Source organism: Lissotriton vulgaris, chromosome 1_1 (genome assembly GCF_964263255.1).
Source record: "Lissotriton vulgaris chromosome 1_1, aLisVul1.2, whole genome shotgun sequence".
In the NCBI taxonomy this organism is placed as follows: Eukaryota; Metazoa; Chordata; class Amphibia; order Caudata; family Salamandridae; genus Lissotriton; species Lissotriton vulgaris.
The window spans coordinates 719,527,112-719,545,435 of NC_141685.1; the positions used below are offsets into that span (position 1 = coordinate 719,527,112).

The following is an 18,324-nucleotide window of genomic DNA, read 5'->3' on the forward strand; positions in this document are numbered from 1 at the left end:
ACATTCTTCCATCTCCAAATCTTGGGAAACTAGGCTAACAATACTCGACCCAGCCTCCCCCCTTCTGTCCTACGGGCAGGATAGCCTTTCGCCAGGGAAAATAAAATGGAACATTTTCCACTGTCAGGGCCTAGCGCCCACACTGTCACACGTCCTGCCTTTCACCTACACTGCACCCTGCCTAGGGGTTACCCAGGATGTCCTACAGGGGTGCCTCAATGTGTATGCAAAAGGGAAAGTAAGGCCTGACAAGTGGTAGCACTAGTCAGGACAACATGCTAATTTAGCATAATGCCCGCCGGCCCTATGCTGAAGACTTGTGTTCCCTCTCTGCGCATTTCCTAAGTACTAGCTCGGGCACACACAGTGCACGTCGCTTAGGGATCTTGCTAGTATGGCAAACATACCAATCAGAGACAACCAAACCAACTCTACACTTTATACAGGGAACATCTGTACTTGCACACTGATTAGCAGTGGCAAGTACCTACAGCATCTAACTTCGCAGTAGGCAAATGCAAAAAGTCAGGGGTAATCACGACAAGCTATGCCAGTTCCAACAAGCCCCAAGAGTAGGGGCATGGGGAAGAAGATCACTCATCCAAAAGTGAGGGTCACCCCATCCTTAAAATCCTATTACAAGGTTCTCACATCTCCGGCCCCTGCCTTGGAAGGTGTTGCCACGGATTGCAACTCTGTCAGAATGGAGAAAACTCCAGGGGCCAATACAATGAACCTCCCTCGTTATCCCCCTTTGGTTGCTCAGATTCCAATATTAACCAATGAGAGGAGCCCCAAGTGACCATCTCAATGCCTATTTCAACATAAACAGATTCAAAGCTTTGGAGGCGTGCCAAGAGGATAAACGGGTATCATCAGGAGAAGGCTTCGCAATAAGATCCGGTTGTCAGTCACCTTACTCAGGATGCTTCAGATTCTCTGGCTGACGTCCTTTTAGCCCTTAAGGAGGAGATAAAGATCAGGTTCAGGATATCCGAGCAGAATCAGGTAGTGATACAGGCCTCCTGTGTAGTCTTAGCTCAGAAACTTGAAGAAGTCTCTGCAAGAACTGAAATTGTGGAGCAGGAGATCCCTAAAATGAAGCAGGCCATAGATATGACTTCTGTAGATGTGAGCCGGCTACTCAGGCAAACAAGGACATGAAAGATGATCTAGAATGCCTTGAAACCACTCGTGAATGAACAATTGCAGACTTATCAATGTTCCTGAGTCTGCAGAAGGCTCAGACATCAAGGCCTTTGTGATCTTGTTGCTGCAGGACACAGCTCTAAAGATTCGGACAGATATCGATCTAACCTCTGAGATCAAATTAGTACCTCAGGACCCCTTTAAGAGGAACCCTGCAAGGCAGAAGCCAAGGAGGATGTTAAATAACTTCCCCACATATACAACTAAGGAGGCAATTCTGACGATAGCTTTAAAAGAGGGCTCCTTTTCAGCTGGGTCTTATTCATTCTCAATACGATCTGATGTTTGCCACAACACTGCCCAGTGGGAACTGGGGAAGAGGATAGAGGAGCTGAACAAACTCAGTGCTAAAGCCCAATTTAAATTTCCGGCCTTACATCGAATAAAGTGGAATAATCGCATGTATATGCACCGTTCAGTTGAAGAAGTTTATGCTTTGATTGAGGAAATCAGGAAAGGAGCAGGCCTGAAGGTAGGCCGGTTACATTTTGTTATATAGTTTACTGATGAGAGAAGAGCAACAGGCTTTATGCCTATAAGGTCAGGGAGGGTTCCCCCACTGGAAGAGGTAGGCCATGGGGTTGGTTTGGGGGGGATGAAGAGTGGATGAGAACAAGGTGTGGAGCATAGGGAAAAAATCCCCAAAATTTCCTGAATGTTTGAAATGTATGGAATTTGTGTTACCACTACATCGGCCCATGATAGTACTGATGTCGAATTTTTAAGACAAGGGGAGTCAATTAGCTAGTATTTCTATCTTGGGACATTAATGGGCTTAGGTGCAAGCGTAGACGGAGATTGATGATGAAATACCTTGAGGAGAGTAACACGCAAGTATGTCTGATCCAGGAACCCACTTAGACACCCTTGAAGGTCGAGCCGCATTCTCAAAATACCCCTGGATAGAGCATTTTTAAGTCTCAGAACAGGCGGCCCACTGCAAGGGTATTAAATAAAATGGGGGGCAGGCTGTGTCATCTAATCCTCCAATTATGATACATCTGGGAGGTGGATAATTGCCACTTTGCGTTGTGGCGGGGCAGAGCTAGTGTGTGCTGTCTTTTATGAGCCCAATATGGATGATCTCCCCCCATCTATCCGATCTTGAATGGAATTTAATTGAAGTAATTACTCCTATCATAATCGGAGGAGACTCAAATGTTTTACTGAACCCTGTACAGGTCAGGTTTAACAGGAGGTGGCACGATAATGTCCCTTGGGTGTGCCAAACACTAAAGAATATGCTGAATGAGCTGCCCTGCTAGATGTTTGGAGGTATACGATAGCAGCCAGTCAAGGCTTTATATTTCATAGTAAAAAGTATGGCCATTTTTCGAGGTTAGACTACCTCTTCACAGATAGGGCTATCATAGAGGCATTAACCACTATAAGCATTTTCCCTGGTCACATCTCGGATCACGCTGCGATTAGTATGTCCCAAGTTGGTTATGGCAGGGTTCCCTGGCCAAGATAGACACTATGTAATCCAAAAGGACTAACTATATGTGAACGTATTACAGGACTCAGAGCTGTATTGTAAATGGAAACCCATTAGGTTTTGTCATGAAGCCCTCACCCACCAACCTGGTTGGTGGCATGCTTCATCATCGGGCTCACCCAGTGACACCGAATGTGTCCTAGGTGTGCTTCGACGCCAGATTAGAGTGGAGCAGGTATGTTACTGAGAGTGCAGTGTAGTGGTGTGAAAAGTGAAAAGGTAAAATGCTATACAGTGGTGGCAGTACCAGAGGGTAATTAAAATTTTAATAATTGGGCCTCTGTTAGCGTTTAAAAACAAGGCTGGTGGATGTTATGGTTGTAAAATTAAGACCTCCTACATCGAGATGTGGTCTACATGTTTCAGCCAGTGCCTTAGATGAAGCTGGCTTTCCTCAGGACCGTTAATAAGTGTAGGTGCAAGTTAAAAAGTTTAGTGAGTGTGTGGTTAGACTATGTGTCACACTCACTAAGGTGCTTTAAGTGTGCGAGGGGGATTCCCTCAACAAGCATACCTGGACGTACAACATGTATGACAAAACAAAACATACAGGAATAGAGTCTTTTAGCATGTTGCTTAGGTTCACAATGATCATAAAATTGCCAAATTTTAAGTGCTTGGTGAAATGACTAAAAAAGGGCAAAGGTGTGACAGTACTGGTGGTACTGTTCAAGTGGTGATTTATCGATATAACTGGTAAGCATGGTGAGGCTAGATACCGAGCATCACACACACTATGTGGTGGGAGCGTAAAGTAGAGCCGTACCAACAAGTACACTGGGCCGAAGAAGAGAACCCAGTGAGCTCCAACACTCGCAAGAAAACCAAGGAACAGCCAGGCACGAGCAAACAGTGATACATGACCAACACACATCATTGGTATTCAATCTGTCAAGCACCCAACTCACCGGTAAAGAATACTCTGTACTCGAAAAAGGCCTCTCGTTTGTGCCTACATCAAGACTGGATACGTTCAAACTCCACGTTGAACTAGCGGAATTCTTCAGAAAATTAAAACTCAAGGCATTTTTTTAAAAGACAACCACTGATGAGAACACCATCAACGACAACCCTAATATTACCGGTCTAAGACCAAAGTCCACATTTGTCCCCCCACCCTCTACCATTCCACCTGAAATTACGACTTTTGAACAAGCGGTTTACACTGACATCGAAAAGCTGAACTCCACGGGATACTTCAACAACCTGTCCAGGGAAGACAGGGATACAATCAGACACCTACAGAATGACCCCTCTTTAGTCATCAAACCTGCTGACAAAGGGGGAGGCATCGTACTTATGGACAGGGCAGATTACGACAAAGAATGTCGCAGACTGCTAAGCGACACATGCAATTACAAGCAACTTGATCGGGATCCAACCCTTGAACTTCGAACAACCATCCAGACCCTGGTGAAAACAGCGAGTGACTTGGAACAAATTTCCAAACAAGAAGCAGAATACCTTTTCACCAAGAATGCGAAAGTTCCATACTTCTACACCATACCCAAAGTACATAAGGGTATCATACCACCGCCGGATGGACCGATAGTCTTGGGGATCAACTCACCTCTGGAACCCCTATTGCGATACTGCGATTACTTCCTCAATCCCCTGGTCCAACAAACTCCCACCTACATAAATGACACCAAACATCTCCTAAACATCATCAAAATGGAACCTTTGAAGCTAGCAATCAACTATTGGTGGGATTGGACATCGAGAGCCTGTACACGAGCCTCCCACAGGATGCCACCCTCCAAGTACTCAATGAAGTTCTCATGCAGACCCCTTGTACATATCACACACCCAGACAGTTCATCTTGGACTGCGCAGCTCTGGCGCTCAAAGAGAACTACTTTGAATATGAAGGCACTACAAACTAACAGAACTTCAATGGGTAGTGTTTTCGCACACAGCGTGACGGGACTGTATGTCCACCATTTTGAACAGAACCATATAATGTCAGTCACAAACCCCTATGCCAGCAACATAAAACAATGGCGTAGATACATAGACGACATTCTAGTCATCTGGCAAGGCTCCCATGACAACCTGGACACATTCCTCACATGGATCAATAGTCGGGACCCATACTTGAGATTTACGAGTACCTCAAGTTCCACGGAACTAGCCTTCCTAGACCTCAATATCTTGGTCAGACAAGGCTCTCTCACCACCACAACCTACTACAAACCGACCGCAAGGAACTCTGAACGTGGCTATCCCAAGGCCATTATCGCCAAGACCAACAAAAGAGCCCGCAACCAAAACAGGAAAGCACTTCTAGAAACAGTTACCAAGGAGCCCCAACCACAGCCCATGACATGTGTAACCACCTATAAACCGGCCTCCAATCAAGTTGCAAAAATGATCCGCAACCACTGGAAAATAATAAATTCAGGAACAAGAGAATGGGACACACCACGCTTCGCCTATAAAAGGTCCAACAACCTGAAAGACCACTTGGTGTTGACACGCCCAAAACTGAACTCAAAACCAGAGACGAACACCATCTTGAACACCTGGGGGCCCCCAAAAATAACTGGCCACTACCCCTGCAATGTCTGCAGCGTATGCCACCTTACCAGACACACCAAAACCTTGGACCTTGAACCAGGCAAGACCTGGACCCAACGCCAACACAGTAACTGCAACTCCAGCAATGTAGTGTACCTCTTGACATGCCCGTGCGGCTTGCGCTACGTTGGCATGACAACACGGAAAGTGAGACCCAGAGTGGTAGAACACAGGAGCACCATCAGATGCAAGAAGAGTATCAGTAGACTTACTGATCACTTCTTATGCCAACAACGCACCCCTAATGACTTAACCTGGACTGTCATCGAGCAATTTGCTACTACTTGACAGGACAATGATTGAATACTTCTCAGCAAAGAGCAGAGATAGATTTACCGCCTCTAACTCCAATGGAGTGGCTCAATGATTCCATACCATGGAATTCACTTAGCCTCTAACAAAAAGGCCCCAACATTGCTCGCCGCAAAAGCAAAAAACAGCACAATGTCCGCCCTGGACATAGGATTCAATATCCCGGGACTTTACATCCTACAACATATGCATACCCTACACATACTGTGTTTATAACATATGGCCATCAGTATGTCCTCCTTGCGCTATTTTTCCATGCTCTGGAATTTTAAAACTGCACATGATTGCTTACCAATTGCGCCACTCCCGTGATTTTAATACATGGCAGACATCACCTCATTACCGAGTGTGAAACTACCACACCCTCTACGCAGGCGCCACTCGAGACGCTACTGCACATGCGCGATAACAGGAACACCACCAGTTCTGAAACGCGCATGCGCTCAACGCACACCGCCGGCAGTCTGTCTTCCATGGTCTCCCTATATAGGTGCCTGCAATCAAATGGGAACATTTAAGGACCAGCGCAACCTCCATTCTGGTTCCGGAAGCTGGTGACGGCACAACAGGTACCCCGCAGGTCTTGACCGACAACACCGTGAGTACGATGGATCTTCCAGGCTCTCCCGGGTAAGGGCTTCTCTCCCTACAGGTTATCTCACTGCTAGTGGCTCTTTCTTTTTAGGGTCATACCCCTCTGCCGAATCACTCCTGGGAGCATTCACGGCAAAACACTGGCGTAAGAATACTTTTCTACTTAACGCTCCCACCACATAGTGTGTGTGATGCTCGCTCTCTAGCCTCACCACGCTTACAATTTATATTGATAAATCACCACCTGAACAGTACCACGGTACTGTCACACCTTTGCCGTTTTTTAGTCATTCCACCCAGCACTTAAAATTCGGCAATTTTATGATCATTGTGAACCTAAGCAACATGCTAAAAGACTCTATTCCTGTATGTTTTGTTTTTTCATACATGTTGTATGTCCAGGCATGCTTGGTGAGGGAATCCCCCTCGCACACTTATAGCACCTTAGTGAGTGCGACACATAGTCTAACCACACACTCACTTAACTTTTTAACTTGCACCTACACTTATTACCGGTCCTGAGGAAAGCCAGCTTAAACTAAAGGCACCAAGGAAGCATGTAGACCACATCTGGATGTAGGAGGTTTTAATTTTACCACAATAACATCCACCAGCCTTGTTTTTAAACGCTAACAGAGGGCCAGTTATTAAAATTTAATTTACCCTCGGGTACTGGGACCACTGTATAGCATTTTAACTTTTCACTTTTCACACCACTACACTGCACTCTCAGTAACATACCTGCTCCGCTGTAATCAGGCGTCGAAGCACACCCGGGACACATTTGGTGTCACTGGATGGGCCCGATGAGGAAGCATGCCACCAACCAGGTTGGTGGGTGAGGGCTTCATGACAAAACCTAATGAGTTTCCATTTACAATATGCTCTGAGTCCTGTAATAGGTTCACACATAGTTAGTCCTTTTTGATTCCATATAAATCCTTGGGGATACGGACTAGCTATCTAGTCCTCTCTCTCTTACTTGATACGCAAGATGGACACTAAAAAGAGCTATCCTCATAGATTCTGAGATGGGACAGACATTAAAGCAGGCATGTGTCGCTTACTTGGAAGACAACATTTGGTCCACCTCCCTAGAAGTTGTGTGGGATGCCTTCAATGCGTACATTAGTGGGGTGTTACAAAATCTGACCTATGTTAAAAAGAATGCTGAACGCTCAAGCTTAAAAGGTATGGAGGACAGAGTGGTTTCACTGGAGACTGACCTTCTCCGGGCTCGTTCGTGGGTTGTCACTGTAAGGGAGCAGATACAGAGACTCCTAAAAGTTGCAAGGCAAGACTACAGGATTAAAATAGATCAAAAGTGTAGAGTGCAGTGACATGCCAGGTGCATGCAGAACTTTGAGTATGGGGAAAATGCTGGTGCATTCCTGGCCTAGCAAGCTAGGATAGATAGATCTAGGAAAGTCATCAGACAATTGGTTGTGAACGTCAGAGGGGATGCCTCAGATAAAATGGAGGACATGCAAGCCTGCATAGTTTCCCTATTGTCCACACTATACAAGGAGGAGACATGCCCTAGTCCAGAGTTTCTTAAGGTCTGGATGAGTAAGATACACTTGCCTAGTCTAACAACGAAGAGTTGGGAGATACTTGAGGCTCTCATAACTAAGGAGGAGATTCCTTTAAGTCTCTCTAAAAGTAGGGATGGTAAGGCTGCAGGCACTGACGCCCTCCCTAATGAAGTGTATAATCTCTTAATAGAAGAGCTGGTATCGATTTTGAAAACCCTGTTCAATTCAATATATAGACAGGGCGGAAATGTTCATAGATCTTGGAAAGGGGCTACAATAGTTCTTATCCGGAAACCCTCTAAAGACCCCATTAGAGCTGATTCCCATAGACCAATCTCCCTGCTAAATGCAGATTATAACATCTTTGATTATTTTAGCTGGGAGACTGGCTAAGCTTACTCCACAGTTAATACATCCAGATCAGAAGGACTTCATACTGAAGAGGCACATACAGGAGCAGACTCAACAACTTATTGTTACAATAGATCTTGCCAATGAACGCTCAGCCCCCTTGGCCGTAGTTGCCATGGATGCTGCTAAAGCATTTGATTAAGTGTGTTGGGCTTTCTTCTGGGAGGTCATGGGAACAATGGTATTTGGCCCTAGCTTTTTATATACACTCAAATTGGTCTATGAGGGTAGGTCGGCCAGGATCCTTTTAAATGGCGTACTGACTTCCAGTTTCAGTATATCAAGAGGGACTTGACAGGGTTGCCCTCTTTCACCTTTACTATTTGATTTATATGTAGAACCTCTGGCCCAACTTCTGAGATCAGATGTCTCTGTAGTCTGTTTTGGCCTACCATCTTATTGCTGTAAGGTTGCGCTTTACGCTGACGACCTATTAATCTATGCGCCAATCCTGTCATATCCATTCTGAGAAGGGAACAGCTATTAGCTGAATTTGGCGCCCTTTCTGGCTATTCAGTAAATACCTCTAAAACTGAGGTCATGTGTTTCAGATATCTGGGAATTGTAATTGTTGATGAGATAGATACAATCCTGCAACTTAACCTGCAAAGGGTCTCTAGAGACATAGACCACCTATTATCTAGATGGAAAAACCTCCTGTTAAATATTTTCGGGGGTGTTAATTTAATAAAAATGGTTATTCTCCCCAAACTGACCTACCTCTTTAATGCCATTCCCCCTTGGCTTCCCAAAATCAGGCATCAACGGAATTCAGGGGAAGGTTGTCAGCTTTAATTGGGGTTATAAGGGTGATAGGTTAGCCTGGAAAAAACTTTGACATAGGTTAGATAAAGGAGGGCTGGCCCTGCCGGACTTTAATCTGTACTGTGCAGCATTCCAATTTTAAAACATTTGGATGCTGCTGGCAAAGCCAGATGACTCTACTTGGGGGAAGCTTCTTGGGAAGATGGTAAGACAGTTGAGCATGGAGGGATTTCTTTATAAGTTTGGCACCCCAGGTTCTTCAAGAAAGTCTGATTAAAAGTATTGAAATCTGCTGTGAACCTATGGCATAAGATTAGGAGTAGGTGGGACCCAGGTTATTATTCAGATTTGGCTCCTGCTTGGGACTCCCCCAGTACCCCGATATGCCTAAAAGATGGCTTAAGTCTACCACTCAGGAGAGTGGGTATTACAACATGGATAGATTTGATGACATTGGAGGAGGTGTATCCTTGGGAAGTCCTAAAAGCATAGACTGGAAATGACCTGTCTAGGTTTACATTTTTCCAATTGTCCTCCTTGGGGCTGACTGGGAGCTGGAGCTCCTTCTCCAACACATAAGACCTAAGAGTAAAGAGGTTGCAAGGTGGTGTGAGACTTTTTTAGAGGCTGAGGAAAATAAGCTAGCACATCCCCACTCAGTTTGTAGAGGAAATTTCTATGAGGGAAATATCAAAACGGTTTGGGATAATTCCCTGAGGCTCCTGTATTCCCACAAAACCTGCCAACCTGAAGAGGAATCACTTTTTTACCATCAACTGTCTGTATTGGACACCATCTAAAATTGCAAAGTTTGCTACTCAACCTCCTCCCAAGTGTGTTAGGTGTGGTTGTTTAGAAGCTAAAGATGTCCATATGTTATTTACCCTCAGGCTGAGGGACTACTGGGTTGGAATAGAACTCGCTCTAAAAAGCATTTTTGGCATGGAGATTGATCTGAATACAATGCTTGTTCTTTTTGGAGGAGTTGAGAAAATATGCAAGCTGTTGAGGTGGTCACACAGAGGGTCGCTCTTCTATCTGATTTTAATTTCCCGAAGAAAAATCTGTATGAAATGGAAGTACCCTTTATCCCCGAAAATGGAAGACTGGGTCAAGTCGGCTGTGAGGGTTTGGCGACTTGATCAGGGTGTTTAAAAGTGCCTCACCCCAGATATATGAACTGACTTTTCAAGCTGGTGCAGCTCTTTGGGTGTCAACTACTCATTCCAATGATTACACCAAGGCACTTATAGAGGAGATGATCTGGCATGGTATCAGGTCCTGGGCGAATGAAGTGATCGCAGGGCGGACAGTTTTATAGTGCTATTTTTTGAGTGTTGCAGAAAGCCCTCTGGTGATAAGATGAAAAAAAAAAAAGGAAAACCAAGCCTTGAATGATTTGTAAAAGGAGAGTAGTGATTTTTTCTTCCTTATGGACAGAGGAAGGGCATTCATTTCGTAGGAAAGCAGATGCTGACACTTGAAGAACCCCAGCCTTTTCCTTTTGGAACTCTTGTTTTGGAATTCTGCTGTGAGTGAATCTTCCTTATGGAGTCGCAGACACTCCAAGTTTTTTAATAGATGTGAATTTAAAAATGAGGACTGCTGTTGCATATGCTTGGGGAGCACCCAGAACTGTCAGAATTGGCCATGTAATGTTAATGTTAATGTTATTGGCACTTATAGAGCGCGACTGCTACCCGAAGGTGTCCTGGCGCTATATGTGATGTCCTGCAGTGGTCTGAGCATGGATGGGTACAACTGGTCTTTAAAGCATAAATAGCCATGTTTTCAGGGCCTTCCTAAAATCCAGATGTTTTGTTGTGCATCTGAGATGTAAAGGGAGATCGTTCCAAGCTTTGGCTGCTCCCACTAGAAAGCTTTGGCCACCCCAATTGGCTTTTTTCGCATTAGGAACTGAGACTAGTTTTGCTTCTGATGACCGCAACATTCTTCTCAGTATGTACCAGCGAAGGCATTGAATAAGATGTAAGGGACCATTTCCATGTAGGGAACAGGGCCCCTCAGACACTCGGGGGGCCTATATACAAACTGCATTTTATAGAATATAAAGTAGTAGAACAGTAGTACTCATGTATTATAAAATGCTATTTACAAGCTTACAGATGGAGACATGCAAGCCTACACCTTAAATATAAATCTATCCTCAGAAATGGTAAATAGCAAAAAAGTGCTTAGTTATAACTAGGTGGAGTAGTAAATATAGATGCATGTAAATATATGCATGTAAATGTTTGTCTTTATGAATAGGCCTATGGAGTGTTGTTTCTATGCACTGCCAGTCCAAGCATTGTGGAGGGGAATTGGATTAAGCATCTTCCATGCACAGCACTGGTTTGAATGCTGCATCTGCTGTTTGACAACAGAAGCAACCATACGGACTCTGGGAAATCACCTGGTCATCATGAAAATGTGGGCATTTGACCCACCAGGATAGGTTTACCAATTGGAAAATAAACAACCACAGAGTGAGTCAAAAGTTGCTGAATAAAATCCAGCATAGAGGAAAAGTTCTTGGTTGTACAGCAGTAAAGGTTGCCCTTAGTGCAAAGAAAGCAACATTCAGGTTAGTGGTGGGCAGTAATTTAAGCAGGCGGGGAGGGGGTGGTGGGTGGGCCACACATACACATAAATACATACTCACACTTACCCAGCTACATGCACACTTACTCACACGCATACATTCATAAGTATGCACACATACAACCACCATTCACAAGCATATATACGCAAACATATTCACAGCAGCATGCACACACTAATATACGTACATTTATACATAAACACATACACCCATGCACACATGCACTAAATATGAAAAAAAGAGTCACTAAAGGACACTTGGCCCAGGGCACTTCAGGGCTTTAAAACTGAAGCACCAAGGTCTGCGTCTATCAGTCACAAGCCCCTCGTCATGAGGTGCACCCGGCGCAAACAGGAAAAGTACACCCTATTACATGGAATGCACTGCCCCAGGGCAGCTGCGAACTCGCGCTGCCCTCGGACCAGCACGTTTAGGTAAAAAAAGGAGCGGTCTTGAAGGAGCTGCTCAGCGTTTAACTGTGCAGACGGCAACCTGCACTTTTAAGGGAGATTATAGATCGCCTTGCATGCGGGTGCAGCGAGTGACTGCACCCACCCAAAGGGATGTCTGGGGGTCCATAGGACTCACTTTCCCCCTCCATAGGGCTGCTATCAGGAGGCGCACTGACAGTGCGCCATGTTTTAGGTGGTATACTGTCAGTGTGCCCCTTCTGGCAGCTTATTTGCTTCTGCTCCCTCGTCTATAATATGGAGCAGGTGCAGAGGCAAAGGGATGACCTCATTTTCATGGGGCCACACCCCCATGCAAATGAGGGAATGCCCTCTGAGGATAGACTTCGCATTGTATGTGTGCCACAGCTTTCCGTATTAGAGAAGGCGTCTGCAGCCCGTTCTGTAATACCAAAGTGGCCCGGGGTGCGCAAAGCTGGCGCAAAAGCCTGTTGCGCCCTTGGGCACTTTGTAGCGGCCCATGGTGTTCCAATTAAATACTCACAATGCTCAGTAAGAAATTTTCCTTATTGAAACTGTGTTAAAAATAGAAAATTCATTTTTCAATAGTGAAATGTAAAATATTATTGTAAGAGCATTGAAGTGAAGTTAATATTGAAATGTAACAAAGACGCATGAATACTTAATGGTATGTATGGAGGTATTGTGGTTTTAGGGATTGGGATCTGCTGGTCCACAAACTGTTAAAGATGCTTCAAACATATGGGGACTAGTCTTGATTTACCACTGTGTTCTGCATTTAGTTATATTAGTGTTTTTTACATATTTATACATTTGTGCGTAGTATTTAGTTTCACGTGTAAATACTTTCCTTTTTCGAAAAAATTACACTGACTGGATATTTATTTATTGAGGGTTAAATGCTGCGTTCCTGAAATCTGAATCTATCCCACAACACCTGCATACACCACCTGCTCTGCCTCCCTACCCCTAGTCAAATGCTAAAAGTCCCAAATTTGAGGGTGAGCAGTATGGAGAACTTGGGCTAGCAGATTCAAACGTTGTCACAATTGAATCTTCTAATTGCCATCTGACCCAGAATTTCTCACATATGGGGGCATATTTACAAGCCACTGGCACCACTGGAGCGTCACTTTTTTAAGCTCTCGTGGTGCTCTATGCAAGCCCATATTTAAAAGGCTGCTCTAAGCCACTTTGCGTGGCTTAACACAGCCTTGTAAGTATGGCCCTCTACCAAGAGGCGTGCAATGGGTGTTGCTGAGGGCGTTCTCAGAAACACCCATGGCTTTTTGACACTGCTCCAGATTTACAAGGATCTGTAAATCTGAGGCAACATAAAAAACTAACGCCTTTCGAAAGGAGTCGTTAATGTGGCGCAACGAGGAGAAATATATTTATTTCTCCTGGTTTTTTACTCTTTCTATTTCACAATGCAGCACACACAAAAGGAGCAAAATGTCCTTAATTATCATCCCTGCAATGCAGGCACCATGGTGCAAGGGTGCCTGAGTTGGTGCTAGGCAGCTGTTTTAGCTCCAGTGTAGGGGTGAGCACAGGGATACACCGTATTCTTGTTAATACGGTGCATCCCTGCGTTTTTAAAATGACAGAGCTTGGCACAGCAAAATTGTTTGCAGCACCGCTCTGTGCCATTTTCATGTAAATATGTCTCATGGTCTTGGACCAAACACAAAGACTTGTCCAAGGTAAATGGAAGCCATGGTTCTATATGTTTCCGTTGAAAAACAAACCTGCAAAAGCTTGTTCTGATGAACCATTTTTCTTGAATCGGTTTCCACAAATGTTTCTCCATGAAAGGCATTCACAATTTTAATGAAAACAATCAAGTGAATGTTCTTCTTGCTTAAATTTTTTTAATTCTTTTTTTTTTCTCCTTTTTTTTCCATCCCTTGCAAATCATTTTTCAATTGGGGACGTTCTTCCTGTACCCCCTACATTTAACTCCTCCGTCTTCTGCTTTCTCATGTTTTTAATCTAACCCCATCTTCTTTCTTCTCCCATTCATTAGGGAAAATTCACCCTTGGACTCCCTATTTCTTCCTTCATTAGACTAATCTATTTTTATCACTCCTTTCCCCTTGTTCCTCCCCCGTGTCTATGGGGTGCTAATGCTCCTCTCCCACTGATTTTTGTTCAAAATTCTGTGTACCTACCACTTTTCCCATCACCCTCTTTTGCTTACTTACTTTTTTCTTGTTTTTGTTCTTTTGTTACTGTCTTCTTTGACACTCTTTCATCTTTTCAATTTTAAATTGGGTCATCATAGACCTAGAAAAAGGACTGCTGCAGTCCTTGTTTTGTTTTTTCCACCATACACTTTTCTCAAGTTTGAAAATGCTTTCTTCATACACGTTCTATCTTTTTAGGACTGGTAAGTCTTCGTGTTTTTTGCTAGAGAATGCTTCAGTTTTCTTTGGAAAGGGGTATTCCTTACTTTGACAATTCACAAAAAAGGAGTTTTGTAAGACTGTTTTTTAACACCTTGAGGTTCTCCAATTTTAGAATTGATCAAACAGACATATTATTAGACTCCACACCTAAAAACACTTAAAGGCACGGTCACTCAGAAACTTGAAATCAGTTGAGGATTATATATTTAATGCATTCCCAAAGCACTTCTATCAGACATAATAAGGCTAAATTCTGCTAGAGCACCTGCTGCAGGCTTCTTTCGAAGATTGATGAAATGAGCACTTCTGAACTGGTGTAGTAGTAGAACTATGTGACATACTTATATTGGGGTATAGTTTCATATGAGCCTCTCTGGCATATCTTTAATTTTTCAACATTCCTATTCCAGCTAGATTGATTTAGGAGAAATATAAGAAATGTCCTCTTTACTTTATCTTCCCGCTTTGTGGCTCTCTATCATGGTCTGATGTGTCCTGGTCAGTCCTCAACCTCGATTTGCCTGTTTTGAATTTGTAAAATGCATTTAGCGTGAGATTTTTTTGTGTGCTCTACAGTAAAATCACTCATACTTTTTCTTAGAAATCGAGTGCTATTATCAAAATGTGGCCAATGGTGAAATGCTGCCAAGACGGGACAAATACAGACAAGATGACACAGTTGACTTAAAGTGTAATTCTGGATTCGTGGCTCTGTACAGCAAAGACAGAAAACCAACATGCACGAGTGATGGCTGGGTGCCCCCATTAAAATGTGAAAGTAAGTAATGTAATTCTCATTTCATAAATGCTTCTTTATTATCAATATATTTGTGTGTTACATACATGAAGAAAATGTTGTTGGTGTTCCAAATGTAATCCTGTTTAACCGTGGATTGATTCCTTTGAAAATTTTAATTTTATATAGGTTAACTATTAGTTCCAACTTTGCAGTATGGAAAATGTGTTTTAAAGGGAGCAGCAATTCACTACTTGCGAGTTATCCATGCACCAAATACACCAGCACTTCTAGATTTTCTCTCCATATCAGCCCGACTATCTTCAGTAGCTGGCTCACCACTGTAAGACCATCTGAAATCAAGTGTCCATCAATACCAGAGCAATCTGTAGATGCAATTAATACATATTCATAGTAATAGGAGTATAGCATCACTGTCTATCAACTTCAGGAGCCTTGACAAGCTCCCTACCTTCAATAAGGATCTGAAAAAATACTGTTTAAGGGACTTCATTGCCATAATTCAAAACCAACCCCACCTCCCTTCAAATGAGGGGTCGGGACACCACATGCAACACATCGCCACGCTAAGCTCTGGTTCAGGCCTGGACACCGACAATTATGCATTAACCAATGAACTTAAAACTGTGAAGAAGCAGCAAGAGGGCAAATGGGTGCTTCTGATATTGGTCAATCCCAATATTTAACTTGTTTTACGTCGAGCAATGTGATATATGTATTTATCTGATTTTTTTCCAGCATTCATATCCAAAGTAGTAGTCAGCATTACATCACTTAAATACCAAAAATGAAACAATAGATCATCTTTAAAAGGTCAGGCATGGCTTGCAACAGATGTTGTGTGACACACATTTTAAAAACGAAAAATAAAAAAAGGAAACGTATTGCATTGGATAAGTCTTCCTAGAGCTTAGGTTGCACAAAGATGATAGAGCTGGAGAGATACAGTTCACAAATAGGACAAGGGTCAGAGAGACAACATAGATGAGCGAACAAAGAGGTTAGGAAGGGGAAAAAAGAGAAATGTGGGGACACAGCTATGAAGATTGCGAATGATTAGACTTAAGTACCAAACAGAGGAACTGAAATTGAAACAGGAATTATTGAAGATAATAATAATGCAAAACCTTGCAGGTAAAACTTCCACTAACTCCTAGTTCAGATATTAATAGAACAGTTATGACCAAGACATAAAGTGAGAGGCTGCAACCCGGATGCTTCTAAGATTACCGAAATGCTCTGTTATTAGCCACGGTCTGACTGAACTCCACTGGCTCCCAGTTAAACACAGAATCTCGTTTAAAGCCCTGTGTTTTACGCATAGGATAATGTATCAGAGGGGTCCCAGCTACCTCTTCCCCCTGATCAAGGCCCACACTCCCTCCAGAGCACTTAGATCTGGAGTAGCAGCGCTGGCAGTAATCCCCAGAGTACGCCATGCAAGAGTTGGCAGCTGCTCTTTTGGGCTGCGCGCGCGCAGCCAAGCAATGGAATTCAATGCCAATTAACCTAAGACTTGTACAGTCGGAGGCAAGTTTCCGTAAAAATCTGAAGCCCTGGCTCTTTAGGCAGTGTTAGAAGTCCACTTGCACCTGACTTGCCAGGCCCTGATTCTGCTTAGCGCTGGGACACTTCCTTGGAGTAACCAGGCGCTTTATAACATCTAAAATTCATTCATTCATTCTAACTAACTTTGACTGTGTGAGATCTTTGTTCAAACTGCAATTTCTAAATAGAACGTTCAGAGGGCAATCTTTATTATATGGAGGTGGTTTCATTGGGAGAACTACAGAGGCTAGTGTGAAATTTCTGTAAAGCAGTTGTGCTGTTGGTTCATCAGAAGGGTGACAATATTGCTTCGTTATGATTTATTTCATTATTCTAAGTTAGCTTCCGATCATGTATTGATGATTGGCCATTACATATATTAAATGGCATCCATTTATTTGTTTGTAATACAATAATGAAAGTAAAATATGGATTTATTGGTGTTTTAGAACTTTAGAATCCATGTTAACAATAAAAAACGTTTTAATATCAAACTTAGGCTACCTTTTTTATAGCATCATATTTTTGTTTCTGCCCCCAACACAGTAAGATGACAAGTGGAGTAGGCATGTGGCCAAAAACACCCTCAAGTGGGAGCCCACCCCTATCTGTGGCAAAACATGTCGCCTTGTGTGGGTGAGGGCCCAGCATTCTTAAACAATAGGTATCCCAGAAAAAAATGCAATTTGAAGAAAGGTGTTTTAGGTGGACCAGTGCTGTCTGACACCCCTTGTCAATCTCGCTCTATGTAGTGTGAACTATTCAACAGGGAGGGTGAAAAAAAGACCATTAAATTACCCATCGCTCCTTCATTGAAAGTTTATCCAAAAGATTGTTGACCAAATATTTCTTCAGTTCTGTTATTGTCCTTTATGTTCATTGTATAATTTTTTTTTCTTGGCTGTTTGTTTGTATTATGCAGTTACATATGTTTATATTTTTACCTAAATAAATTGAACTCTTGATGTAAAAGTAATTCTCACAGGAATAGAGTTTTAGTGGTTTGGATGCTAATTATATGGATCCAATTTGAACTGAATTTGGTGCCAAATTAATATGCTTTGTTTATCAATCGTTTTTTTTATTAGTGGAAGAGAAATGTTGAATCACAAGATACAAATAATAAAAATACAAAACAATCATGATAATAAACAATTCTCATGAATAAGACACAATCCCAAATTATTTTTCAATGAATGTGGGTAAATATCCTGTCCAGCACTTCAGATAATTGCTGAAAGATTTATGTCTCACATTGGTTCAATAAAGTACATTTATAAAACATGTCAGATCTACCGCAGGAATATAAGCTCCTTCTCAGAGAACAAGCAGTCCCAATCCTAGCCCAGCAGAATAGTTTTTAAGTTCTAGGAAATACTTCTCCTCAGTCTCTCCAGCTCGTCTCCTTGGCAAAGGTTCCTCTTGAATTGGGGTTTTAGGTCTAACACTTATACCACAAAATGTCTTTGTTCTCTTTGTCCAAGGGTCTCCTAGCCCATTTCAAACCAGTTCTGGGGGGCACTCTGCAAGTGCATAACAACATCCTTTGTCAGTGTGAGCCTTGGCTCCAGACAGACCACAGAGGGGTGGAGCCAGCATTGAGGAAGGCAGTCACAGCCCTATTCAGGTACAGGTGCTACTCCTCCCACCACTCCAAATGGAAACCAG

At 43.1% G+C, this 18,324-nt stretch overlaps 1 protein-coding gene across 1 annotated transcript in view; it reads left to right on the forward strand.

Moving 5' to 3' along the window:
- Positions 1-18,324, forward strand: part of LOC147747705 (complement factor H-like) — a 1,041,560-nt gene that overhangs the window by 254,588 nt on the left and 768,648 nt on the right. The window contains exon 7 of the mRNA XM_086954949.1: positions 14,953-15,129. Within this exon, the coding sequence (XP_086811075.1) occupies positions 14,953-15,129 (177 nt within the window). The remainder of the gene's footprint in view (positions 1-14,952; positions 15,130-18,324) is intronic.